The sequence below is a fragment of the Bidens hawaiensis genome, unplaced genomic scaffold (genome assembly GCF_021521415.1).
Source record: "Bidens hawaiensis isolate Kalapana, Puna unplaced genomic scaffold, B.hawaiensis_p1.1 tig00011901_1, whole genome shotgun sequence".
NCBI lineage: Eukaryota > Viridiplantae > Streptophyta > Magnoliopsida > Asterales > Asteraceae > Bidens > Bidens hawaiensis.
Genome location: NW_027491954.1, coordinates 152,487 through 178,713, shown reverse-complemented (window position 1 = coordinate 178,713; position 26,227 = coordinate 152,487). Strand labels below are relative to the sequence as shown.

General features: G+C 37.2%; 2 protein-coding genes and 1 pseudogene across 3 annotated transcripts; 2 read left to right on the top strand and 1 right to left on the bottom strand.

Annotated features, from left to right (window-relative positions):
- Positions 1 to 3,632: 3,632 nt before the first annotated feature.
- On the top strand, positions 3,633 to 7,922 carry LOC143539522 (uncharacterized; annotated as a pseudogene). The gene is made up of 8 exons (XR_013136458.1): positions 3,633 to 3,856; positions 3,956 to 4,160; positions 4,740 to 4,830; positions 4,930 to 5,055; positions 6,262 to 6,498; positions 6,590 to 6,633; positions 6,690 to 7,150; positions 7,435 to 7,922. The product of XR_013136458.1 is annotated as an uncharacterized LOC143539522 (transcript).
- Positions 7,923 to 8,054: 132 nt separating this feature from the next.
- On the bottom strand, positions 8,055 to 10,405 carry LOC143539523 (putative glycosyltransferase At5g03795). Its single transcript, XM_077032815.1, has 3 exons — positions 10,129 to 10,405; positions 9,281 to 9,851; positions 8,055 to 8,554 (listed from the first exon to the last, which is right to left on the bottom strand). The coding sequence occupies exons 1-3, from the start codon at positions 10,388 to 10,390 to the stop codon at positions 8,068 to 8,070; spliced, it is 1,320 nt and encodes a 439-aa protein (XP_076888930.1). The 5' UTR covers positions 10,391 to 10,405; the 3' UTR covers positions 8,055 to 8,067.
- Positions 10,406 to 11,531: 1,126 nt separating this feature from the next.
- On the top strand, positions 11,532 to 14,525 carry LOC143539521 (putative E3 ubiquitin-protein ligase BAH1-like 1). The gene is made up of 6 exons (XM_077032813.1): positions 11,532 to 11,745; positions 11,898 to 12,139; positions 12,213 to 12,467; positions 12,540 to 12,677; positions 12,836 to 12,894; positions 14,394 to 14,525. The coding sequence occupies exons 1-6, from the start codon at positions 11,532 to 11,534 to the stop codon at positions 14,497 to 14,499; spliced, it is 1,014 nt and encodes a 337-aa protein (XP_076888928.1). The 3' UTR covers positions 14,500 to 14,525.
- The last annotated feature ends 11,702 nt before the right edge of the window (positions 14,526 to 26,227 follow it).

Sequence of the window (26,227 nt, the reverse complement as noted above, 5' to 3'; positions counted from 1 at the left end):
GCTAATTTGAACATTAAATTCAAACATTAACTCCTAAGTTGAATAAAGTTTCAAAATAAAGTGTTAAAATAATCATTTATTAAGTAATAAAGACAATTAATTGTTTTCATTGTTATTTGATTTTGAGACTTTGTTATTTTATTTATTTTTTTGGATTTTGGAAAATTATTTATGACGTTTAGACTAGATGTTTGGATTAAAATGGCGGTTCAAGTCATGAGATTTGAATTATATTGTTACTTTATTAAAAGCACGGTTTAATAAAAATTATAATTATATCTCATTATTATATTCATATTTTTAGCATTTTTTATGTTGTGTACATAAATGTTTTATAATTTCAATAAAAATAGGTTTTATAACACACAACTTATGTTACAGTATCTACATGTTTACGCTTCAAAGTTTACAACATATGACTTCAGTAGATGATGAAGTTTTAACTAGTATGTTTTTTTTGTTTCATGATATAAGTTAGAAATATGTGGCATAACTTAGAATTATGTTTTAAATTGTTATTTTTCTCTATTTGTCTTTGTATGCTTGTTTTTTTTTTTAATTTAAGTAACAATGTGATACATTATAATAATCTTACTATACTATTAAAGCAATACAAAGTTTCCATATGGCATTCAACTAGCATGTCCACATAGGCTTCTAACTTATCAATTTTTCATTTATATGATTTTCACATATTAATTTGAACACCAATTTTAAACATTAATTAACTCCTAATTCCACGAAACAGAAAGCAAATAAAATCTTCCTCTTAGGGCATTCGATTCCGCGAGATGGCGACCCGTTTTGCCAGAGTATTCCGCTGTGGCTAGCATTGTTAGGAAGCTTCTGACCATCTTAGGCCATTCTTGATGATAGACCCTCCGACAACTTTAGAAGCCTTGGTTTGTATGGGCTCCTATCTTGAACTAACGCTTTGATCTCGGCTTCTAGATCCATATCCTTTCGCATCAAGAGTACCCGCGCGTCTCAAACCCACCTTTATCCCAACAACCCCATGATGAACAGAGAGGAACCTGATGAGGGAAGTGGGACAATGTTCAGACTTTGGCTGTCACAACAAGCAACCAATCAGTTCCAGTCCCAAGGACAGGTAAAACGAGGCCTCGACGGATGGAAACTTCTACTTTGACTAGATTTTTGCGATCTCTAAGCGGGATTTTCAGTCATCTATCCTTTATCTTTCCCTAGCGAGTGAAGAAAGAGTGGATGTTTTAAACGAGTGTTGGAGAAAATTTCAAAATAAATTGTTATAATCATCATTTATTGAGTAATAAAGACAATTAATTCTTTTCATTGTTATTTTTTAAAATTTTGAAACTTTGTTATTTTATTTTTTTTTGGATTTTGGGAAATTATTTTTGAACGTTTAGACTGGATGTTTAGATTGAAATGGTGGTTTAAATCACGAGGCTTGGATTATATTGTTACTTTATTAAACGTGTGGTTTAATTAACATTGTAATGGTATCTCATTGTTATATTCATATTTTTAGCATTTTTTATGTTTTGTACTTAAATGCCTTATAATTTCAATAAAAATAGTTTTTATAACAAACAACTTATGTTACAACATCTATATGCTTACGCTTTATAGTTTACAACCTATGAATTCAGTGGATGATGAAGTTTTAACTAATATGTCTTTTTTGTTTCATGGTATAAGTTAGAAATATGTGGCATAACTTAGAATTATGTTTTAAATTGTTATTTTTCTTAATTGTAATGTGTAAAAACTATATATTTTATCATCGACAATTTCTAAATTATCTAATCTAATAGTGGCTTAAAAAATAAAACAGTTCTTGGAATAACGTACGTTTGTGTTTGTTTTCATAGATAAGGATGCTTGTTTTAATTATTTGAGCACTTATTTGTTTCCATAGTAAAGGATGTTTATTTAATTATTTGAACACTTACGTAAATAGAGCCTTTTATCAATATCAAATAAAAATTTATTATATCTAAATACTGTTTACTACGTACAACTATATGTAACCTGTCATTAAGGCTTTGAATCTTTGATTGGGTGACAAGAGGCTTTTCCTCTTTTGGTGTATACCCAAGATCAATCCCTAGTATGTATGGTGCAACATTTAAAAAGTTTAAAAAGAGATTGTAATTTCCCGGTTTGTACAATGTGACCATTTATACATTTTTTTTAAATTCTTTTTTGCACTTTAAACTTTAGATAAGAGAACTATACTCATGCCAATACTCAAAAGTATAACTTTACATGCCAAAATCTCAACAAACGATTTTGGAACTAAGCTCGTTTGATTTAAAAAGGTAGACGTTAAACATGAAGTCAAAAACATGTAAACAACTTTGAATCCTAAATTAATTCATATTTTATAAACCCTTAAACACACACGCTCCCCTATAAAGACTAGAATCACCACCCAATGTTCTCCAATCCAAATTCATCTCAAAACACACCATTTTCGCTTTTCAGTTCGATACTTTCGGAATCAATCTCTTCATCTCTGTAAGCTATACTTCTTTCTTTCTTTCTTTCTTGCATGTTGATAAAACTATATGGGGTCAGTTTAGGTGTTTGATTAATCATTTTATAGATTATCCATTTGTTAAAAATATAATCTTTTTGTTGTTACTTTGTTTCTTGATGCTCAAAGTTCTTGATGTTTATGATATTCATAATTACAAATTTACTCTTAGTTTGAAATATATTTTAAGAAGTTGACTATGCTCATCCACTTATAAAGTTATTAGCATAAGTTGTTTGAATATGTGACACGAAATTCATTGTGTTGGATTTGGTATAAACGGGTTCGGGTTCGTTTTGGATTGACCCATGAACATGTTTACCTGAGGGTTGACTCGTTTAACCCATTTATTTACTTTTTCAATTTATTTGTTTAAATCTTTTTATGTACCTAATTAAAACAATTTGGGTCTTTTATTTATGCCAAAATATAGAAGTAAGTTGGATAGTTTAATAAAGGTAACTGCTTCAAAACCTTAAAATAACATGTGCTTTAGAATTTTAAATTATTAATATGCAAAAGAGAAAAAAAAGTATACAAAGATTTTGGGTTAAACAATCTTGTGTCAACCGCGAATACTTTGTCGTGCTCATGCCCGTGACCATGATTCGGGTTTGTGTCAAGTTCAGCCCGCGAACATGGCCCGTTAAACAGCCGCATCCTAGTCACCCCGTTAAGCAGCCGTGCGCAATCAAACTCTTGACAGAGATTATAATTACTTTGTGTACAAATCATGGGGTGTGGGTGGGAGTATAAAGATTATGATTCTTTTGTTTACAAATCTTGAATTTCATGTAAACTTTTACAAATTTAGGCTGTGCAAGTGTGTAGATCATAAAGACAGTAATACCCTTGTACTTTTATTTATTTACCAAATGTTCTTTTAATGGGATATTTGTGCATGAAGTATAGTCATTTACCTAGTTTTGGCTTATGTCTTTAATGTTTTCTAGATTTGTTGGTTTTTAACAAAACAAGAAACTTTTTATTAAGGTTTTCATCAAAAATAATAAATAAATATATATGAAACTTGCTGCAGTTTATAATTATATGGTTATAAACTTATATTTTAAGTTTTGTTACTTGAAGATATATATAGGAGGTGAAAAATGGGAAAACTTTCTCCATCGGCTCTGGTGATTATTATGTTGTGTTGTTATTGGACTACCATTACCACATCAGAAACCTTAAAATACAAAGACCCAAAACAACCTTTGAATACTCGAATAAAAGACTTGCTGAATCGAATGACTTTGGAGGAAAAAATCGGTCAAATGACACAAATCGAAAGAGCAGTGGCTTCTGCTGATGTCATGAAAAAATACTTTATTGGTAATCAACATAAAATTACTTATGTTACTTTCTTAATTTCAAGAATTCATATTTATGTTTGTTTATTTTTTTGAACTTATGTAATTGGATTATGGGTAGGGAGTGTATTGAGCGGTGGCGGGAGTGTTCCTGCTAAAGAGGCGTCCCCGGAGACGTGGATTAATATGGTAAACGGGTTTCAAAATGGGTCGTTGGCGACCCGTTTAGGCATACCTATGATTTATGGCATTGATGCTCTCCATGGTAACAACAATGTTTATAAGGCTACAATTTTTCCTCACAATGTTGGTCTTGGAGTAACAAGGCAAGTTTAAGTTTTTCTAGTTGAAATTACGTTTTTGCCCTTTGTAACCGTTGGCCTGGTCGAATTAGACCGTAAACACCCATAAGGCCATAAGTGAAATACCTATGGCTGTTCACGGTCCAGCTCAACTGGCCCAAACCGAATTTTTCGGGTTGAAAGGTTGGTTGGACCGACCAGTTAGACGTTTTTACTAAACTTTTCTTTTTTTCTTCATTTCAATTTTCTTTCAAAATAATTAATTTGTATTATAAAATATTATAATATTTTTCATGAGTCATGACATATACAAAATTGCATATTCCCCCAAAAAAGAAAGTATAAATTATAAAGATTAAACCAATACTTTCAAACTTTAAACAAAACCATAACCGAACCATTACAATTTAAAACTGATAAACCAACCGACCTGCTTCAGTTTAGACGGTTCAATCAATTTCATCGGTTTTTCAAACACCTCTAATTTCTTATCTCATTTACGAATACTAAAATTACCTCTATACCCTTCATATCAACCACAAACCTTCATTGTATTGAAGGGTATTTAGGGTATTTCACAAATTTTAAAAACTCATTTTGTAGGAACCCAGAACTCATCAAGAAAATAGGTGCAGCAACTGCACTTGAAGTCAAAGCAACCGGAATTAACTACGCATTTGCACCGTGTATCGCGGTAATAAACATATTCACAATCATCATCATCATCATCATCATCACCATCCTCGAATCATCGTATCAGCAAATTTAAGATTTGTAATTTCAATATCCACAGGTTTGCAGAGATCCAAGATGGGGCCGTTGTTACGAAAGCTACAGTGAAGATCCGGCAATTGTTCGGCAAATGACCGAACTCATACCCGGATTACAAGGAGATATTCCCGCCAATGCCCGAAAAGGCGTACCTTTTGTTGGTGGAAAGTAAACCCTTTGAACCAATTCCAATAACGTACTAATGTTAATTTAGGGGTAAACCAGCCGAGCTCGAGCTCTGATCGTTTAACACTTTAACTTATAAAAGCTCGGCTGGTTTAACTTATAAGAGTTGGATCAACTCCTTTTTCATTTTTTTTATGTTATTAATTAATTTACATACATTTATAACTATAAATTTTTATACATCATAATGTGTATTCTTTAGTTATTTTGTCACAATTTAATATATGATAATAATTAAATGTAAATTTATTGAATAAAATTTATAATTTACGTTAGCTGGGTTCGTGAGTCGTTTTCCAAGTTAAAGCTGGCTTGGCTAGGAGTGCACATTTATAACTTTATTAATTTATATACACTCATCTATGTATTTTGTAATTATAAACTTCTTATACATTATTTAGTTACTTTTTTCATAATTTTTAGGAAAATTGGATTTTTATAATCCCAACTTTCTGTTATTGGCCAATAATAATCCCAACATTGTTTATTTCCACCAGTGGTCCCAAATTTAAAAAAGTTGGCTCTCAATGGTCCCCCGTTAAAAAAAAAACCTAACGACGTTAAGTTTTTTCCGAATTTCAAATTGATTTATTAGGCCTTTTGATCGGAAAGAGGATATGAGTCGATTAACGTAAAATTTAGCTCGAAATGATGCTTCAAATGGCTTGATTAGTGCTTCAAATCGGGTATTTGAATTTAAATTAACAAAAATTAAGTTGTCTGGAGTATCGTTTCAAGCTAAGTTTTACATCAATCAACTCGTATCATTCTTCCGATTAACGCCGTTAGGTTTTTTTAATGAGGGACCATTGAGAGCCAACTTTTTTAAATTTGAGACCACTGGTGGGAATAAACAAAGTTTTGATTATTATTGGCCAATAACAGAAAGTTGGGATTATTAAAATCCAATTTTCCTAATTTTTATACAATACTTTATTTAACATATTAATTAAGAATCCATAAAATAATCGACTTATTTAGGTCCGTGAGCTTATTATTCAAGCTCGGTAAGTGAAGCTTTCGGCTCGGGCTCGTTTGGTAACAAGTTTATTTTAGGCTTCAACCTGTTTAAGCTCTAATCAACATTCTTATCTTGAATACCTCACAATATGAATTTGATTTTTCTGGGCTAATATTTATTCAATTTTTGATATTGTTAAGAGAAAAGGTGGTGGCCTGTGCCAAGCACTTCGTGGGCGACGGTGGGACAACGAAAGGCATCAACGAGAACAACACCGTCATTACCCCACATGGATTATTCAGCATTCATATGCCAGCATACTATGATTCGGTTATCAAAGGTGTTGCAACCATCATGATCTCGTATTCCAGCGTAAATGATGATAAAATGCACGCAGATCATCAACTTGTCACTAACTTCTTGAAAAACACAGTCAAATTCAGAGTAAAAACACATTTTCTTTTAACAAATTTTGTTTAAATGTTGCATAAAGTAATCAACATTGATTCTTGTTATCATGTTTTATACTTTTCAGGGGTTTGTGATCTCAGATTGGCAAGGAATCGATCGAATAACCAACCCGCCTCATGGTTAGTTCTTAACCTGCCCAGCCCGTTTAACCCGAAAATATTATTTGTTAGAAAAAAAAAAACAATGTTTGGAAACTGAACTAGAATAATATTTGGATTGCAGATCATGGTCCCGTATAATTATACTGAATTCATCGACGGGTTGACTTATTTAGTGACGAATAAGTTTATTCCCATGAGCCGGATAGATGATGCGGTTAAGAGGATTCTACGGGTCAAGTTTGTGATGGGTTTGTTTGAAAACCCGTTAGCGGATTTGACTATGGTTAAATATCTTGGAAGTCAAGAGCACCGCGAGCTGGCCCGTGAAGCGGTAAGGAAATCGTTAGTGTTGTTGAAGAATGGTAAAATGGGCTCGAAACCAGTGTTTCCACTCCCGAAAAAGTCGGGTAAAATACTCGTTTCCGGGACTCATGCTGATGACATTGGTAACCAGTGTGGTGGTTGGACCATTGAGTGGAACGGACAAAGCGGAAATATTACAATAGGTACATATTATATTGATGGCGGTGAGTGGGGTGTTAAATGGGTCGTGTTCACAGGCTGAACTCGACACGATATATGAATGCGAGCATGAGCACCGCATAGTTTTCACATGTTAACATGAATACATCCTTTTAACACTATATTTAATACAAAACTAAACGGGCCAGCGCGCAAACCTTCCTAACCATTTAAACAAAGCCCAAGCCCGCGGATTTCGTCTCAATTTCATGTCATGTCAAAGTTTCACACCTCTATCAGTCTTGGTTAATCCACAACACTTAATGCTTTACTTAAATCATTTCAGGTACCACAATCCTATCTGCCATCAAGAACACGGTTGATCCAACAACCGAAGTTGTGTATCAACAAAACCCGACACCCGAATTCATCAAATCCAATAACTTCTCTTACGCCATTGTTGTAACGGGCGAGCAGCCGTATTCCGAGACAGCTGGGGACAGCTTGAACCTAACCCTACCCGAACCAGGCCCAACCAACATCACAAACGTGTGTGGAGCGGTGAAGTGTGTTGTGGTGCTGATAACGGGCCGACCAGTTGCGATCGAACCGTATGTTTCTAACATGGATGCATTGGTGGCAGCTTGGCTTCCGGGCAGTGAGGGTCAAGGCGTGGCTGATGTTTTGTATGGTGATTATGGGTTTACGGGTAAGCTTGCGCGTACGTGGTTCAAGACGGTTGATCAGCTCCCGATAAATGTTGGCAACCCGCATTATGACCCGTTGTACCCGTTTGGATTCGGTATTACCACCGAACCGGTCAAATCAAGTTAGGCTAACTATTGTTTTAGATTTTAAGATGTGTTCGTGATTTGTTTTCAGGATATATTTATTTCCATTCTCCATTATATCTCCAGAATTTATTACAAATATTTACAATTAAATCAAGAATTATACCAACTACAGTTACATATAAAACCTAACTCAATGGAACCCTAACAGAGCTTCTACGAAGCCATAACTCATACATAACCATATAAAATGCATCATAATCAACCGGATTAGCGTGCCAACGAAAATGCTTCCTAACCTTGAGCACATTACTATGCAAACTGTCGTATTCGTTGGCACTTAAACCACTAAGAATCCTGTGCAAAAACGGGATGTCTAATGTTGCAATAACTATTGAAAAACTTTTCCAGTTTAATACGTCGGCAAATGGGAGATCATAGTGGTTTGCTATGATCACAGGCACACAGCTATGATATAATGCATCACCGATTCGGGCTGTGTTGACTTCAAACCCTTTGACATGAAGACAAAACTTGCTGTCTTGAAGTGCTTCTTCGTATGATGAGTTTAGATGACCCGAATGCACAAATATTGATGTGTCGTTTTGCCATGTTTCTACAAGCTTTTGGCGGACAGGGGAGTTGATAGCTCCTGCAAAAAATGCTAGCTTTTTCCTGCAAATGATAAAAGATCAAGAATATAAGTTGTTTCTTGAAAATATAGGCGTATATGTGCTCGTGGTTCAAAGAAATTCAACGGTAATTAAGAAACTAAAAAGTAAATTTTGATTTTTGAGGTCAAACAATTGAAACCAATAAGGGATTTGCTAAATCTTTATATATGTTTATTAAGTTTAGTGTAATTCTAAATAAAATTTCTTGGAAGTCTTATCCATGAATTTTAAAATAAAAAATATCAATAGTAGGGCCGGCAAAACATATCTAGTGGTATTAAATGGGTCAGACACGACACGAATAACACAGGTACCAAACACGAACATGACATGGCACACATGATACGACATGTTTAACATGATAAAATATAACCTGTTCAGTAACACGAATGACACAACACGACACGATGTTTAACATGGTTTTCAAACAACAACATAAGATAAAAGTCAAACAACAACCTAAAGAACAATAGTTATAAGAAAAACTTTTACTCAATTATCTAGTTCATGAATAATTGTCTACATTTGTGTTTATGACAGAGACTTTTTTTCTCTATAATTATTTGATAGCGCTCATAAAGCGAGATTGACCCATCTATGATTTATGCAAAGAAAACCAGAAAGACTGGCAAAAATAAAAATAAAAATGCTGCAAAATCATATTAATTAGCCTAAAAGATCAACCATTAGACCTTTATAAAGAACATATGTAAAAAAAAGATGTTACCTTTGGGATGATGTAATATTTGGGGGATCGTCATCTACCCGAGGCCAAATTTGAGGCAACGATGCATCTTTATGAGGAACATATGCAGAAAGAAAATAACTCGAAGAACACACAACTTGAATAGCATTAAGTTTGATTTCTTCCGCCTTATTAATAGCAACCCGTCCAATCGAATGGCAGGCAACATAAAAATGGTCAGCACCACCGGTCTGATTCCAATAAGGGTAGTAATGACTAACATTATAAATATAATCTTTAATAAAATCTTGGATACCAACAATTCCGACCCGTGGATCATGTCTCAATCTTGCAATTGAAAAGGGTAGGTAAAAAAGATCGGCTTTCGAAGGATCTTTGGTCAAAAAATGACTATTGTTAAGTGCTTTCTTGAAGAAACTTTCACTTGCATAGTTGCCCTCAGGTTCAAAATCCACGGGTAGTAGAACGTTAGCAAACGGGTCGTTTTTGTTATGCGGGTACATGAATATCTTGAAAGATTTGTTCATTTTGAGGTAGTCGTGCGTAAAGATGTCTTCATCGTGGAAGATAATATCATTCGCAGCCGTTTTTCCTAAAAAACAATCAAAGCATATTCAAGATCATACATCAAGAACAGTTTTTTATCTCATATTTTGACACAAAAATGTTTCAAATTGTAATCAAGAATAAAAATCTAATCAATTATCCATACAATTAAATCTAAACAGCTTAAAATCAGAAAAAAACACATTGTTTGACTTTAAAAGTCAAAGATTTCATTAACCGTGTCTCCTTTTTTTTAATAATAACAATAATAAAGTATTAACATTTAAAATTAAAAAAAATAAAAAATGTTCATAGTTTCATACCAATTAAGGGTTTTGACTCTTTGGGTGAGTCAAAATCAAGACTTGATTGTGGTTGACTTTCAATTGGGTGGTTTTGAAGGAAATGATGACGAGATTGACGGTGAGGATGAGGGTTGAAGAGATTAGAGGTTGAAGAAATGTAAAATAGAATGAATAAAGAGGTGGTGAGAGCTAAGGCGGTGGGGATGAAGAACAGGCTGCGGAGTGAATCGGAGACTCGCCGCCGGGAGAGTGAGTACAGTAACAAAAACGAACGTGCCATTGACGGTTAACGGCGCCGGAGAAGTGAGTTTTCGGCGGTGAGTTAACGGCCACCGTGGGTATTAATTAATTAATTAATTTGGGTATGGGTCACATTAACCGTATGCTATTGTGTCGGGTGTGTCACACATTTCAGCTTCACTACAACTCATATTTTTCCATTTTCCTCATCTAATTTACTTAATGTTTTTAATCAGTCAATGCTTAGTTTTGTAACTTTTTTTCTTGTTATTTTATATATTATGTATCTTTTTATATTTTTTTATTTGAATCTCTTTACATCATCGGATACCACAAAAACAATCATGCAAGTATTGATCATCATTTTCGACCGTAAAGGACCGTCACCGTTGATAGTTGCGTATACCACAATAGTTAAAGATTCTAACATTGGTTAGTGAACGGTTACGACTAGGGTTTTCTTGTTATTCTAATTGTTTTTATGCGGCTGAGTGTTTTTACTTTAGTTTGAAGTTCGCTTGTGATTTTGGGTTAAATTATGATGGGGTGACATCATCAAACTGTGATAGAAACCCTGTCATGTCCTGAAGCCGATTGCCCAATATAATGAGTCGGTTGAATCCTTTGATAACTTGGCCTAAGGAAAGATGCCAAGCAATGGTAGGCTACTAGGCTTACATACAAGAACCATGACTCAAGCTCAGTCACGACCTAGAGTCAATTGAACAATGTAATGCTGGTAAAGCCCGGTCACGACTCAAAGATGACCAAATAGTGAATGTAGGCCAACCACGACCCACAAGGCAAGTTATTCGCCTCCAAAGACAAGACTTCACGATCTTGATGTTGATTCTATATGGGAGCGTGTGTTGAATGCATCATTGAACTCTACCTTCAACAAACCAAAAGGACTATTTATGTAATTAACTAAAACCAAATTCGTTAGTTATAACACCAAAAGCCGTTGACCGTTTATATTAGTAGACTAGCCGTTATTCATAGTTTTGCTCTAACCACTACAGTGCACAAATTTTAATTCACAACGTACAAGTCAGTAGAGCAGAATACTCTGAAGACAAAAACGATTTACAGTTTTACGTTGACGTTCGTCCTCTTCTCCGACTGCATCCTTCACTTCATCGACAGCATATGCGTTTAACTTACTCGATTCGAACTAGATAATGGAGTTCAAAGAGTCGTTAACGACCTATTTGGTGGAAGAAGAAGAAGAAGAAGATGATCTCAACACCAGGTGTAGCTTTGATTTCAAAAGGTTTAAGCATCAATTGAACTTTTGCAGGCAGCATAGACATGACGAAGCTTCTATCGATTCTCACGGCGACGTGAATTTAGTAGATGATCGGAATCAAAGCGTTCCTAATCAACACTGTAATAGTAAGATTTTTGTTACTTTTAGCCTCTTTGTGTAATTGCTATAACATGCAATTATTGAAACCCTAACCCTAAGCCCCAAATTGATTTCCCTCAATATGTAAACAATTGACTAGTAATACTGTTTCATTTATCTATTTGATTGATAATATTAGGGTGTGACCGGATGTTCTCTGAGTTAACATTGGCAACTTCAAAGATGGCTGACAATATTAGTTTAAAAGTCGAGCATCTTGTTCGTCTTCATTTTACGTCCGGTCTGCCAAGATTTTTATCATGCATGTTACAGTGTTTCAAAGATGATCAAGAACAGCTGATGAGCAAAGGACTAATGTTAATCCAGTTTGTGGTTATGAATGCTATCGCACTTAGGAAAATCCTCAAGAAATATGATAAAGTAAGTTAGTAATCCGGCTTCTTTCGTACTTCTTATTCTTTAATCTTTGATTAATATTTTCCAATTTTGATAGGCGCACGAGTCTGCAAAAGGTATGAACTTCAAGTCCAAGTTGCAGGCCAGGCATTTGGATATTATGCTATCACCATGGTTGATTGAATTAGTAGCTTTATGTATCAATATTAATGGTTCAGACAGTTTAGTTGCTGATGATCTTTTCGGTCAACTCTCTTTTAATCTCAAGTTAACCGGTGAGAGCTCAGTACTCACTTTGATTCTTCTGGATTCTGAAAAACTGGATTGCAGTCTCATCTGCCCTATTTGCTTGGTATATAAACGCATTTTATAAATTTGATGTCTTTAAGTTTATGTAATTTGTGATTCAAGTTTGTTGGTTCAGGATCTTTTTTTCCAACCATATGCATTGAGGTGTGGACATATATTTTGCAAGTCTTGTGCTTGTTTAGCGGCTCGTGTTTTGATCATTGAAGGGCTCAAGTATGCAAGCTCAGATTCCAAGTGTCCAGTTTGCAGAGAGGTCAGTTTAACTTATAATTCATAGTCTTAGTATTAGTATCTATTTGACAATTAAAAGCATTATTCATTGATTGTTAAAATAGTCATTTTAGGTTAAAGAGTTGTGGAAAACATTGCAGGGTATTTTTGATTTGTTTGTTTGTTTGTCTGCTATTGCAGAGTGGCGTGTATGATCAATCGGTGTGCATGTCTGAACTAGGTTTGCTCTTACAACAACGGTAAATGCGATTGTTTTTATTATTTATTTTTCTTTTTCTAATTTAATATATATTTATATTATATATGTACATACTAAAATAAATAACTTAGTTATTGATCATTTAATTTTATTTTTTTTCTACAATTTGTGTTCGTTAACATTTTTAAAAGGGTTTAAATACATTATCACATTAAAAAAGATTTCTGCATTCCAATTTTTTTTTTTTTTTTTGAAAACGTAGTTTTATTCAAAATAAAAAAATTTTTGGTATCGTGAATGTCTTTCAAATGTGTTTAGATTGGTAACTTCAGTGGACATTCCGGCGACGTAGTGTAGATATTTATTTTTTTTAATCGTATTTTATGTTTATGTTTAGCAAATATAGTTTTTATGAATTTTGTTTTCCATTTATATGTGTTTACATATAAATATGTAAGGTGATATATACATGTTTTCCAATGCATCGTGCGGGAAAAACCCTCTATTGGTTTGGGCCATATTACAAATACATGTAGCTGCATCACACGGGCCAACCTCATAGTTTATGACCTTATGTACATTTCATATACTAAACTCTGAAATTCCTATTGTTTATCTCCGTCATTAGTAACTCAGTCAGAGAACTTATGCGTTTCAAGTTCCTACTGCTGATCTTCATCTTCATCGACACTAAGCTGTATTGCATTGACAACTACTTAGATCTTCATGTTCAATAACATAATATTTCAGAGCAATATATTACATTTTTAATCTGAATAATCTCGGTGTTTATTAACCTATCATATTCATATTTTGGATTGTTTTGACCAAAACCTATTAAATTAATTATTCCAAATTCTATCCCAATATATGTCGTTATGTGGGTTTTACTTTTAAAATCACAATTTACTAAATTTTGACATGGTTTAATATTTTTAACAAGGTTTAAACCATTTCATTTATAAACTTCTAATTAATCACCACATTATATGTTCTTTTAAAATATGGTCACTTGAGCCCAATATAAGACCACCAAACTCATGACACTTGGCCTTGATGTCAACACCACAAGTCCACACCCGAGCCATACAGGACCCCTTACTAACATGTAACAATATACAACATATACATTGCACTTATAAAAAATGAGGCTTGGTTCATAGTAACAATATACGACAAATACATTGTACTTATTAAAAATGGGACCTTGTTTGGTTCTTACTCCCTAGACCACACATGGTGGATGCGTTTTGATTTATGTGGTTATCTATATTTAAGCTTGACCAGTCTTGTACCTAACGGAAAATGTCACCACTTGTTACATGTTAGGTTCAAACACTGAACTAAAGAAAATACGTAAAATAAACAAATAATAATAATAATAATAATAATAATAATAATAATAATAATAATAATAATAATAATAATAAAAATGGAGTTGCACGCGATAAGGTGTAAGTCATCAAAGTATAGACGAGTAGTGAAAGCTTTTCAATGATACAATTAATTTTTTTAAGCAATATTTGGTGGTATTTGAAGGTGCAAACAAAAGTTCAGGGAAAGACTCATGGAAGAACGAAAGATAATATTGAAGCAGACGAAAGAGTATTGGGAGTTGCAAACGAGCCATTTGATTGGATTATGAAATATCAACTGTTCGATATATATTTGATTATTTCTGCTCCATTTTAATTATTATCGTGTTAAAAAGTACAAGTGCTAACTTTATATGTAAAAATACTCTCTCTAAAAAGTATAGTCCCCTAAAAGAAATATATAACGATTTAGAAATATAATCCCGTACTTGTAATTAGACGCTTTAGTTTTTCTTTTTCTTGTTTTTTTAAATAAAACCGAATTTTTTGTTTAGTTAGTTTACATGTTTAGTTAATTTTAAAATGAATTGGGCAGCATAGTTAAGAAACCCACGGTGTAACTTTGGTGCTTTTTTTTTTCTCGGTTATGAATTTCTAATAAAGGGAGGTTCTTTTTTTTTTCCTATCGGATAGGAATCTCTAAAAGCATTTTCAACTCGTCCTTCATCTCAATCTTTATAATTATACTAAAAAACATTCCATACTCAATTAAATAATATTTTTATACATTTATCATTGCAGTTCTCTATAATCTACTCACAACTAATTCCAACAAATATTAAAAAATGAATAGGGGAACACTGTGTCAAGCTAGTATATCTATAATTGATAATTGCGTCATCAATTATTTGAATTCAAAATACCTAATATAAAACATTCATAATTTTAAGCAGGAAGGAAAATGGCTTACCCTTGTCACTAGGGTTGAGATTTTTTTTCTCGAATACCTAAACCCGTATCAGTTCAGCACCCATACCTATACCTGTAGATTTACTAATTTTAGGCACGGGTACATGCAAGGGTATGTATTACGGGTACTCGATACCCTTTAGGAATATGTAGGGTTTTTTTTGTTGGGATTTCTAAAACTCATAACTTTAACCGTGTTTTTACTGGATATCCTCAAGGCTTGAAGCGGACTTTTCAAAACCATTGATAATCCAAATATTAAGTACTAACAGATCTAATCAAACCATAGTTTTCTTCTCTCTTTCTTTCAATCAATAAGTAGTAACAACCACCGTGAATGAATTTTATATTATGGTTGATTTGTTTCATTGTTAGTTTTTGTATTATGCTTTGATTGTGGTATTACGGTTCTGGTTTTGGTATTATAGATAGTTGATTGTTGGTATTGTACCAGTATCAATATCAAGTTTAGTAGAGATTTTTTTAAAAAAAGAAAAGGTGGTACCAGACCGAGTATTGTACCTAAAGTACCCGTACCCGTACCATAAAATTCGGATATAGGTACGGGTAATAAGATTTACAGATTTTTGGGACGGATACTTTCGAGTACAGGTGGATACAGTACCGATCTCATCCCTTCTTGTCACATAATTTTTTGAGTATATAATACATTATGCTATAAATTATAATAATGTGACGAACCAATGAGAAGAAAAGTTGATGGGCCAATTATATTTTAATGATTATTTTGTTGACAGGTTTAAAAGGATTTGCATTCCAATTTTGCCTCATATCCTTTTTATTTGTAGATTCAAGATATGGTGGCTACTCCACAAATGTCTCTATCCATCCTAATTTATTTCAACCAAAAGGTTATGAAATGTTCATAGGAAATGGTCGTATACACTTACTGTAATTCGATTCAACCTTTCATACCAGTAATTATCATTCACTTTGCACTAACAACTTATGGATGAAGACGGGCCATCCATCCTAAATTGTTCTCATCTAATTCTTAACTACGAAGCTTTCTTTCATTCACAATCAATATTGTACCCAAAATGTTTTGATCGATGATATTTGAAGACGTATGTTTTTTTATAAACACCAACATCTCTCATATTCATAACTGATGTATTATTTGCTTAGGGTGTTACGGACTTCCCCACCCGTTAGGATTCATCATCCTTGATACATTTTGCCCCGCCACCCAAAATTAGGCATGAGTCGTTTTGGCATATTATCATCTTGTGTAACATTCGGCCTCAGTACCATCAAGGTTGTTCGCTGCAAACTAGAAATATATAATTGATTTTGCTTTCTGAAGTGGAGACTTTATAGGAGGTTACTTATTTAGTGATTGCTCACACCTAACCAAGCCTAACAATATATTTCTCTCATCCACAATCAATGAACCTAAAACACGTTTGTGGCATTAGATGCCAAGCAATTCTTATAAGCTTCAACATTTTTTCTGGGGTTGATGTCAAATTCACCAAGGATTTAAGAATACTAATTGATATAAATCAAAATTCACAAGAACAATATTTTAGGGACTCGAATTGGGGTGCTAATATATCGTTGTTGCAAAATAATAGAACGCAATCTCCTATCAATATATAACTTTAACCGGATTTGAAAACCAACAACCAGTTCCTATTACTTCCTTGAGCGTGGAAAGATGTTATATAACCCTTTTAAAAGCAGTATTAGTAAGGGCATATGTACAATTTTTGTAATTTTGATATTTGATGTGCCCGTTAATGCCCGTCTAATCTTATAATAGATCTAGTTTTAAGTCTTGCGTGATGAATCATCAAAAGTTATTCTCCAGTACACTTTAAAACGCATGTTTGATAAAGTCATGTATGTTACTCGAATATCCTATAAAATGTTATATATGAAGACTTACATTAAATCTCCTAAAGTGCTTCATATTTTATATGTCGATATCAACTTAACGGTAATTTGTATAAAATTTACATTAAATTTCTTAAAGTACTTTATACTTTATATGTCGATATCAACTTAAAGATAATTGGGATAAAATTTACATTTGTCACCTATGTTTTTATGCTATATTTTATCACTAACACGTTGGTTCAAAGTACATTTTATTACTTTCTTATTTTGGTAAACGACGGACAATTTCAAAATATTTGAATTTGGTGCAGTTACATTTATACCCTTCTAAAATCTCTATTACTACACTTAGGGGGTGTTTGGTACAGAGAATGGAATTGCAGAGAAATGGAATAGAGAAATGGAATTGCAGAGAAAGGGAATTGGTCTGGAGAATGAGAATTGACTGTTCTGTTTGGTAGTACAGAGATTTCAGTAGAGAAATATAGCTGAGAATCATTTCTCTTGTTTGGTACATAGGAAATAAACAGAGAATTATATCAACTTTATCATTAGCACAAGTATTTTTTTCATAACAAATATTGTGACACCCGGTAATTTCCCAATCCCATAAACCAAGTAATCAACCTAATTATTAGGTAATTATGTTATATGCGCCCTGCGCGAGCGCGCCATGTTAGAATCAGCGCGGGCATATGTTATATGCGCCCTGCGCGAGCGCGCCATGTTAGAATCAGCGCGGGCATATGTTATATGCGCCCTGCGCGAGCGCGCCATGTTAGGACCAGCGCGGGCATATGTTATATGCGCCATGCGCGAATGTTTTGGCCTTGTCTTCATATAACTTAAATTTTTGTCATGCCTAATGGGTGGACCGCCCCGCTTGATGCTAAGGCGGGTGCATCCCAAATCATTTATGCGCGTGCGGAAAGGGGGCTAACCTCCCCGCATGGCGGGAACATTGAGAGCTAGTTTGTCTGAAGCTCCAGGATGGAATTGACTTCAACATAACTGATCACTATGTTGAAATACCAAGACCTCATGGAAAATCTACAAATGAAACTCAACGTCCCTGACTGCGAGAAGGTTACGCACCTACCCGCAGCAAAGAAACAGCCTACACGCAGAAAACTATACGCGCAAGGCTACACGCACAAAACACTTAAGTCTATTTCTCAAATGTAAGAGGATTTCCCCCGCCCAGAAGGGACCAGTAGCGTGTTTCAGATATTTTTACCTTTTGACTACACACTAACAACAGTACCAGGAAAAGTATACTGTAACACGAAATGTCAGCTGTCAGCCGTACCTACTCCCACCAACCATAGTCCTGCATGTCCTGTCAAAATCAATCAGAATCTTTCTAACCACTCCCTAGGACTATCACCCCCATCCCTGAATAAATAATAATAAATCCCATACTTTGTCATCATTACACCTAGATATGATAAGATTTTAATCCCCTAAATCAAGGGATTGTGTTCCCTTGAATCTGCCTATAAATACGTATTAATCCTTGAATAAAACATCACACAAACACACCCCAAACTCTCTTAAATCTGTAATTCTCACCCAAGCATCCGTTTCCATTTCCGTTTCCATCACTAGGTAAGCCGAAACCTTAGTCTTGAGATTACTTTTCTAACCAGCCCTTATATTCTTCGATTTCTTGATCTTAATATACATATTTCTTGTTATTTAATCATATTTTAGACTTCCAATTTCAAGGCTAAACACCAAGGAACCCGAATCTCGTTTAATCTAAACCACTACTTAACAAGAATCACAGGTGAGTCTCACAGCCCCTATTTTCACTATTTTTACTATTTTTTTAAACTGTTTTCGGGGCGAGGGACACGTGTTTAAATTATGTTTTATCATGGTATATTTACGAGCAATGCAAACGGTTATCTATGGTTTTCGATGTGAGTGCGCAAGATACGAGTAAGTGATCACTTTACCATTGGAACTCTAAGGGTAGGGACTACTGTGTTTGATCAACCCACTCGTAGGGGTCGCACCCCTTGCATAGACGAGTGCCTAGTATGTCACGGGGTAGTACTATGGGATTGAGCCCGCTCGTAGAGGTCGCACCTCTTACAAAGACGAGCGCCTTGTTTTCCGGCACAACGTCCGCGCGTAACCCGCGGGACGGTATATCTAAATTGTTGTAGTGGCAGCGCCACGGTTTTCAGGAATGTCTGCGCGTGACCCGCGGGACGGTTTTATCAAGCATATGTTTAAACAATGTTATCAGAAATATGTTTCAATATGGCTTTATCAAGATTATGTTGCAATACGATTTATCAAGTCACCAAAACTTGTGAACTCACTCAGTTTATACTGATTCAAATGTTTTTACGTGTCTTTCAGGTGATAGGTAAGTAGCGCAATGAGTCACACATAGAGCACTTCACGCAGAACATCTATAAAATTAGCTTTTTGGAAGATTTTAGTTCTATCCCTTCCACACGTGCGGTTGTTCCCGCCGTGTGAGGGGATATGGCGCGGAAATCTTCAATGATTTTCATACTTGGATGTTTTTATGTAATTCTAAACAATGTAATGTATTTTGTACTAGACATTTCATGCGCAATGGAAATTTTATTTTTCTTGAATGTTTGCAATGACCTGTGCTTGACTATCAATCCCCACTCGCGCGCGCCCGGCTGTTTCCGCCGTTTAGGGCCGGGTGTGACAGATTGGTATCAGAGCTCTGGTTATAGCGAACTAGGAAAGAAGTTTTAACCTAGACTATAACCGTAAGGGAATCACATGAAATATTTTTCAAAGAAAATATTTTCAAAAGAAACCACACGCACACTTAGGAACACGGGTCACACAGTGTCTAGTGAATAAGGATAAGAACATTATGTGCTCAGGGTACATGCGCTAAGTTTGATATATTTTCACTCTTTTAAAGCGAGAATGCCACCAACCAGAGCCAAGGGAATTACCATGACACCCGAGGAACTTGCAGAAATAATCGCGCAGGCGATCGCGACACATGAGGCCAGCAAGGCCGAATCAAGTCAGGGTCGTCAGGAGACCGAAACCCCAGAACCCGAATCAGGAGCTTTGGACAAAGGATGCTCCTATAAGACGTTCATGGCCTGTAAGCCTTGGCCATTCAAGGGCACCGAAGGGGCCATTGGGCACTACAACTGGATCGACAAGATGGAGACAGTTCTCTCCATTAGCGGATGTAGTGAAAATCAAAAGGTCCTCTACGCGACCTGCATGTTTCAAGAAGCAGCCTCGTCTTGGTGGAAGCTTCAAATGAAAACATTAGGGCGAGAAGTTGCTCTCCACAAGACCTGGGAGGAGCTGAAGGACATGATGATGAGAAAGTTCTGCTCTCGCGCCGAAATTCAGAGTCTGCAGCAGGAGTTTTGGAACCACACCATGGTAGGAACCGATATCGACGCCTATAACAACCGGTTCAACGAACTTTTCCAGATGGTGCCAGATATGGCGAACACGGAGGAGAAGAAGATCGAGAGGTATATCTTTGGGTTACCTCATGTCATTAGAGTTCCGCTCAATGCCGCAGCGCCTCCAACCTTTGATGAGGCAGTAGCGCGGGCCATCACTCTTACAAGAGATACGGTCCGTGCGGGCACGTTAACTGCGCGCGGAAACGAGTAGCGAACCTCTGACCTCAAGAGGAAATGGAACTCTCACCACCGAGGGTCCGACTCCAAGCAGCCACCATTCAAGAAACAGGAGAGCGTAAGGGCTTACGCGATACAAGCCTTGGAGCCACCACGAAAAGTGTACAACGGGCCTCACCCATGGTGCAGCAGATGCAAGTACCACCACGAGGGTGAATGCGCAAGCCTTGTATGCGCCAAATGTAACAAGCCAGGGCACAAGACGATGAATTGCCGTACCCAAGAAACTGGGGGAAGCGACAACTGCTATGCATGCGGGAAGCCAGGGCATTTCAGTCGGGATTGCCCGCAGAAGAGAAACCAAGCTCGCGGGAGAGCCTTTGTGATCGGCGCGGGCGAAGCCAAAGAAGAACCGAATGTAGTAACTGGTACGTTTCTACTTAACGACCATTTTGCATCTGTCTTGTTTGATACTGGCGCTGACCTAAGTTTCATATCCACTGAGTTTAAAAACTCCCTAGGCCTAGCAACCAGTAGGCTAGACACGCCTTATACTATAGAACTAGCCAATGGTAGACAGATACGCGCGAACGAGAGGACTGAGCAATGTGTATTGGTCATGGGAGGTCACGGATTCACTATTAACTTATTGCCAATAGACTTGGGAAGTTTTGACATTGTGGTAGGCATGGATTGGTTAGTCGAAAACCACGCGGAAGTTATTTGCCATGAGAAGCAGGTTCGGATCCCGCTGTTGAGCGGGGAAACCTTGGTAATTCAAGGGGAAAGAAGTGGAGTTGCGACAAAACTCATTTCGTGTCTAAAGGCGCGCAAGTGCCTGAGGAAAGGATGCTACGCCTTCCTGGCGCACGTAGTAGAGAAGAAAGGAGATGAGCGAAAGATTGAAAACTTACCAGTGGTGCGCGAATTTCCAGAAGTTTTTCCTGAAGATCTGCCCGGATTACCGCCGCCGCGACAAGTCGAGTTTCGAATCGACTTGGTCCCAGGAGCTGAGCCAGTAGCTCGAGCACCCTATCGACTAGCTCCATCTGAGATGCAAGAGCTATCCAATCATTTGCAGGAACTATTGGATAAGGGTTTCATACGCCCAAGCTTTTCACCTTGGGGAGCTCCGGTGCTTTTTGTGAAGAAGAAGGATGGTTCGTTCAGAATGTGTATTGACTACAGGGAACTGAACAAACTGACGGTCAAGAATCGGTACCCCTTACCGAGGATTGATGACTTATTTGATCAGTTGCAGGGATCCAGTTATTATTCGAAGATAGATCTACGGTCAGGATACCACCAACTTAGGGTCCATGAGGAAGACGCGCCGAAGACAGCCTTCCGAACTAGATACGGCCATTATGAGTTCTTAGTGATGCCCTTCGGGCTAACTAATGCGCCGGCCGTATTCATGGATCTGATGAACCGTGTGTGCAAACCATACTTGGATAAGTTTGTGATTGTGTTTATAGATGATATTCTGATTTACTCCCGAACCGGAGCTGAGCATGAACAACATCTGAGATTGATTTTGGAGTTACTGAAGGAAGAAAAGTTGTATGCCAAGTTTTCTAAATGTGAGTTTTGGCTCAGAGAGGTTCACTTTCATGGTCACGTTGTAAATGAGAAAGGAATACACGTCGATCCTTTCAAGGTCAAAGCCATCGAGAATTGGGAGGCGCCAAAAACCCCAACTGAGGTGAGGCAATTCCTAGGACTAGCTGGCTACTATCGACGTTTCATTGAGAACTTCTCCAAGATAGCTTTACCTCTGACCGCGCTAACCCAGAAAGATAGGAAGTTTGTTTGGGGCGAAAACCAGGAAGCAGCGTTTCAAATGTTAAAGCAGAAGCTATGTAGTGCGCCAATTTTGTCTCTGCCCGAGGGGACGGATGATATCGTCGTCTACTGCGACGCTTCACATCAAGGGCTCGGATGTGTCCTTATGCAGAGAAACAAAGTCATAGCGTATGCCTCGCGTCAACTCAAGGTCAATGAAAGGAACTACACAACGCATGATCTGGAACTTGGAGCAGTTGTTTTCGCGCTAAAGATTTGGCGCCATTATCTTTATGGTACAAAGTGTTTGATTTTTACGGATCACAAGAGCCTTCAACACATATTTGATCAGAAGGATTTAAACATGAGGCAACGAAGATGGGTTGAGTTATTGAATGATTATGATTGTGAAATAAAGTATCATCCTGGAAAGGCGAATGTGGTAGCGGACGCTCTAAGTAGGAAAGAGCGAGCAAGGACGCTACGAGTTAAGGCTCTAAGATTGACCATTCGCACAGATCTCACTACCCGCATCCGAGAAGCTCAACAAGAAGCCTTGAAATCAGAGTTTGTCAAGAACGAATCCCTTGGGGGTATGGTTAAGGATTTGGAACTCAAAGAGAATGACACTCGATATTTTGCTAACCGCTTATGGGTCCCTCTCAAGGGAGGATTGCGCGAGCAAGTGTTAAACGAAGCTCACAAAACGCGGTATTCAGTACATCCTGGCGCAGACAAGATGTATCAAGATGTTAAAGCGCTGTATTGGTGGCCCAATCTGAAGGGCGACATCGCGACGTATGTCAGTAAGTGCCTGACGTGTTCAAAGGTGAAGGCTGAATATCAGAAACCGTCGGGGTTGCTTCAACAGCCAGAAATTCCCATGTGGAAGTGGGAACAAATCTCTATGGACTTCATTACCAAACTGCCAAGGACACCTGCGGGTTACAACACGATTTGGGTTATAGTAGACCGGCTAACTTAGTCAGCACACTTCCTGCCGATCAAGGAAACCGATAAGATGGAAAAGTTAGCCCGATTGTATATTCGAGAAGTAGTTTCAAAACATGGAGTCCCGGTGTCCATCATTTCTGATAGAGATAGTCGGTTCACCTCAAGATTTTGGAGATCGTTACAAGGGGCTTTAGGTACTCGTCTTGACATGAGTACGGCTTATCATCCCCAAACGGATGGACAAAGCGAGCGAACGATTCAGACATTAGAAGATATGTTGCGCGCGTGCGCAATCGATTTCGGAGGTAGCTGGGATACTCATCTCCCATTGGTTGAATTTTCGTACAATAACAGTTATCACACAAGCCTCAAGGCTGCGCCGTTTGAAGCCCTGTATGGGCGCAAGTGTAGGTCCCCGCTGTGTTGGGCTGAAGTAGGTGACAAGCAAATGACTGGTCCAGAATTGATCCAAGAAACAACGGACAAAATTTTCCAGATACGAGATCGCCTTAAGGCAGCGCGCGACAGACAGAAAAGCTATGCTGATGTGAGAAGAAAACCATTGGAATTTCAAGTAGGGGATAAAGTGCTTTTGAAAGTCTCTCCATGGAAAGGAGTCCCCCGTTTCGGCAAGCGAGGAAAGTTGAATCCGCGATACATCGGACCATTTGAGATCCTGGAAAGGATCGGTCCAGTTGCTTATAAGCTCCAATTACCCGCCGAACTTAGTGGAGTTCATGACACGTTTCATGTATCCAACCTCAAGAAGTGCTTATCTGATGAAACGTTAATTCTACCATTGGACGAGATTCATATCGACAAACAACTACACTTCGTAGAAGAGCCTATAGCAGTAACCGATTGGAAAGAACAAAAGTTGCGAAGAAACCGAATCAAGTTAGTAAAGGTTCAATGGAACTCAAAGCGTGGGCCTGAATTCACTTGGGAAAGAGAAGACCAAATGCGCAAGAAATACCCACACCTCTTTCAAAGCATAGCTCCCGCCAGCAACGCCTCCTAAATTTCGGGACGAAATTCTCTTAACAGGGGGACAATGTGACACCCAGTAATTTCCCAATCCCATAAACCAAGTAATCAACCTAATTATTAGGTAATTATGTTATATGCGCCCTGCGCGAGCGCGCCATGTTAGAATCAGCGCGGGCATATGTTATATGCGCCCTGCGCGAGCGCGCCATGTTAGGACCAGCGCGGGCATATGTTATATGCGCCATGCGCGAATGTTTTGGCCTTGTCTTCATATAACTTAAATTTTTGTCATGCCTAATGGGTGGACCGCCCCGCTTGATGCTAAGGCGGGTGCATCCCAAATCATTTATGCGCGTGCGGAAAGGGGGCTAACCTCCCCGCATGGCGGGAACATTGAGAGCTAGTTTGTCTGAAGCTCCATGATGGAATTGACTTCAACATAACTGATCACTATGTTGAAATACCAAGACCTCATGGAAAATCTACAAATGAAACTCAACGTCCCTGACTGCGAGAAGGTTACGCACCTACCCGCAGCAAAGAAACAGCCTACACGCAGAAAACTATACGCGCAAGGCTACACGCACAAAACACTTAAGTCTATTTCTCAAATGTAAGGGGATTTCCCCCGCCCAGAAGGGACCAGTAGCGTGTTTCAGATATTTTTACCTTTTGACTACACACTAACAACAGTACCAGGAAAAGTATACTGTAACACGAAATGTCAGCTGTCAGCCGTACCTACTCCCACCAACCATAGTCCTGCATGTCCTGTCAAAATTAATCAGAATCTTTCTAACCACTCCCTAGGACTATCACCCCCATCCCTGAATAAATAATAATAAATCCCATACTTTGTCATCATTACACCTAGATATGATAAGATTTTAATCCCCTAAATCAAGGGATTGTGTTCCCTTGAATCTGCCTATAAATACGTATTAATCCTTGAATAAAACATCACACAAACACACCCCAAACTCTCTTAAATCTGTAATTCTCACCCAAGCATCCGTTTCCATTTCCGTTTCCATCACTAGGTAAGCCGAAACCTTAGTCTTGAGATTACTTTTCTAACCAGCCCTTATATTCTTCGATTTCTTGATCTTAATATACATATTTCTTGTTATTTAATCATATTTTAGACTTCCAATTTCAAGGCTAAACACCAAGGAACCCGAATCTCGTTTAATCTAAACCACTACTTAACAAGAATCACAGGTGAGTCTCACAGCCCCTATTTTCACTATTTTTACTATTTTTTTAAACTGTTTTCGGGGCGAGGGACACGTGTTTAAATTATGTTTTATCATGGTATATTTACGAGCAATGCAAACGGTTATCTATGGTTTTCGATGTGAGTGCGCAAGATACGAGTAAGTGATCACTTTACCATTGGAACTCTAAGGGTAGGGACTACTGTGTTTGATCAACCCACTCGTAGGGGTCGCACCCCTTGCATAGACGAGTGCCTAGTATGTCACAGGGTAGTACTATGGGATTGAGCCCGCTCGTAGAGGTCGCACCTCTTACAAAGACGAGCGCCTTGTTTTCCGGCACAACGTCCGCGCGTAACCCGCGGGACGGTATATCTAAATTGTTGTAGTGGCAGCGCCACGGTTTTCAGGAATGTCTGCGCGTGACCCGCGGGACGGTTTTATCAAGCATATGTTTAAACAATGTTATCAGAAATATGTTTCAATATGGCTTTATCAAGATTATGTTGCAATACGATTTATCAAGTCATCAAAACTTGTGAACTCACTCAGTTTATACTGATTCAAATGTTTTTACGTGTCTTTCAGGTGATAGGTAAGTAGCGCAAGGAGTCACACATAGAGCACTTCACGCAGAACATCTATAAAATTAGCTTTTTGGAAGA

Bases quoted from the DNA above. Each gene is read 5' to 3' on its own strand.
- LOC143539523 (XM_077032815.1), bottom strand. From the start codon at position 10,390: ATGGCACGTTCGTTTTTGTTACTGTACTCACTCTCCCGGCGGCGAGTC. The intron at 9,852-10,128 runs GTATGAAACTAT...ATTGTTTTTTAG, and splicing joins AGAGTCAAAACCCTTAATTG to GAAAAACGGCTGCGAATGAT. The intron at 8,555-9,280 runs GTAACATCTTTT...TATCATTTGCAG, and splicing joins AATATTACATCATCCCAAAG to GAAAAAGCTAGCATTTTTTG.
- LOC143539521 (XM_077032813.1), top strand. From the start codon at position 11,532: ATGGAGTTCAAAGAGTCGTTAACGACCTATTTGGTGGAAGAAGAAGAA. The intron at 11,746-11,897 runs GTAAGATTTTTG...TGATAATATTAG, and splicing joins TCCTAATCAACACTGTAATA to GGTGTGACCGGATGTTCTCT. The intron at 12,140-12,212 runs GTAAGTTAGTAA...CAATTTTGATAG, and splicing joins TCCTCAAGAAATATGATAAA to GCGCACGAGTCTGCAAAAGG.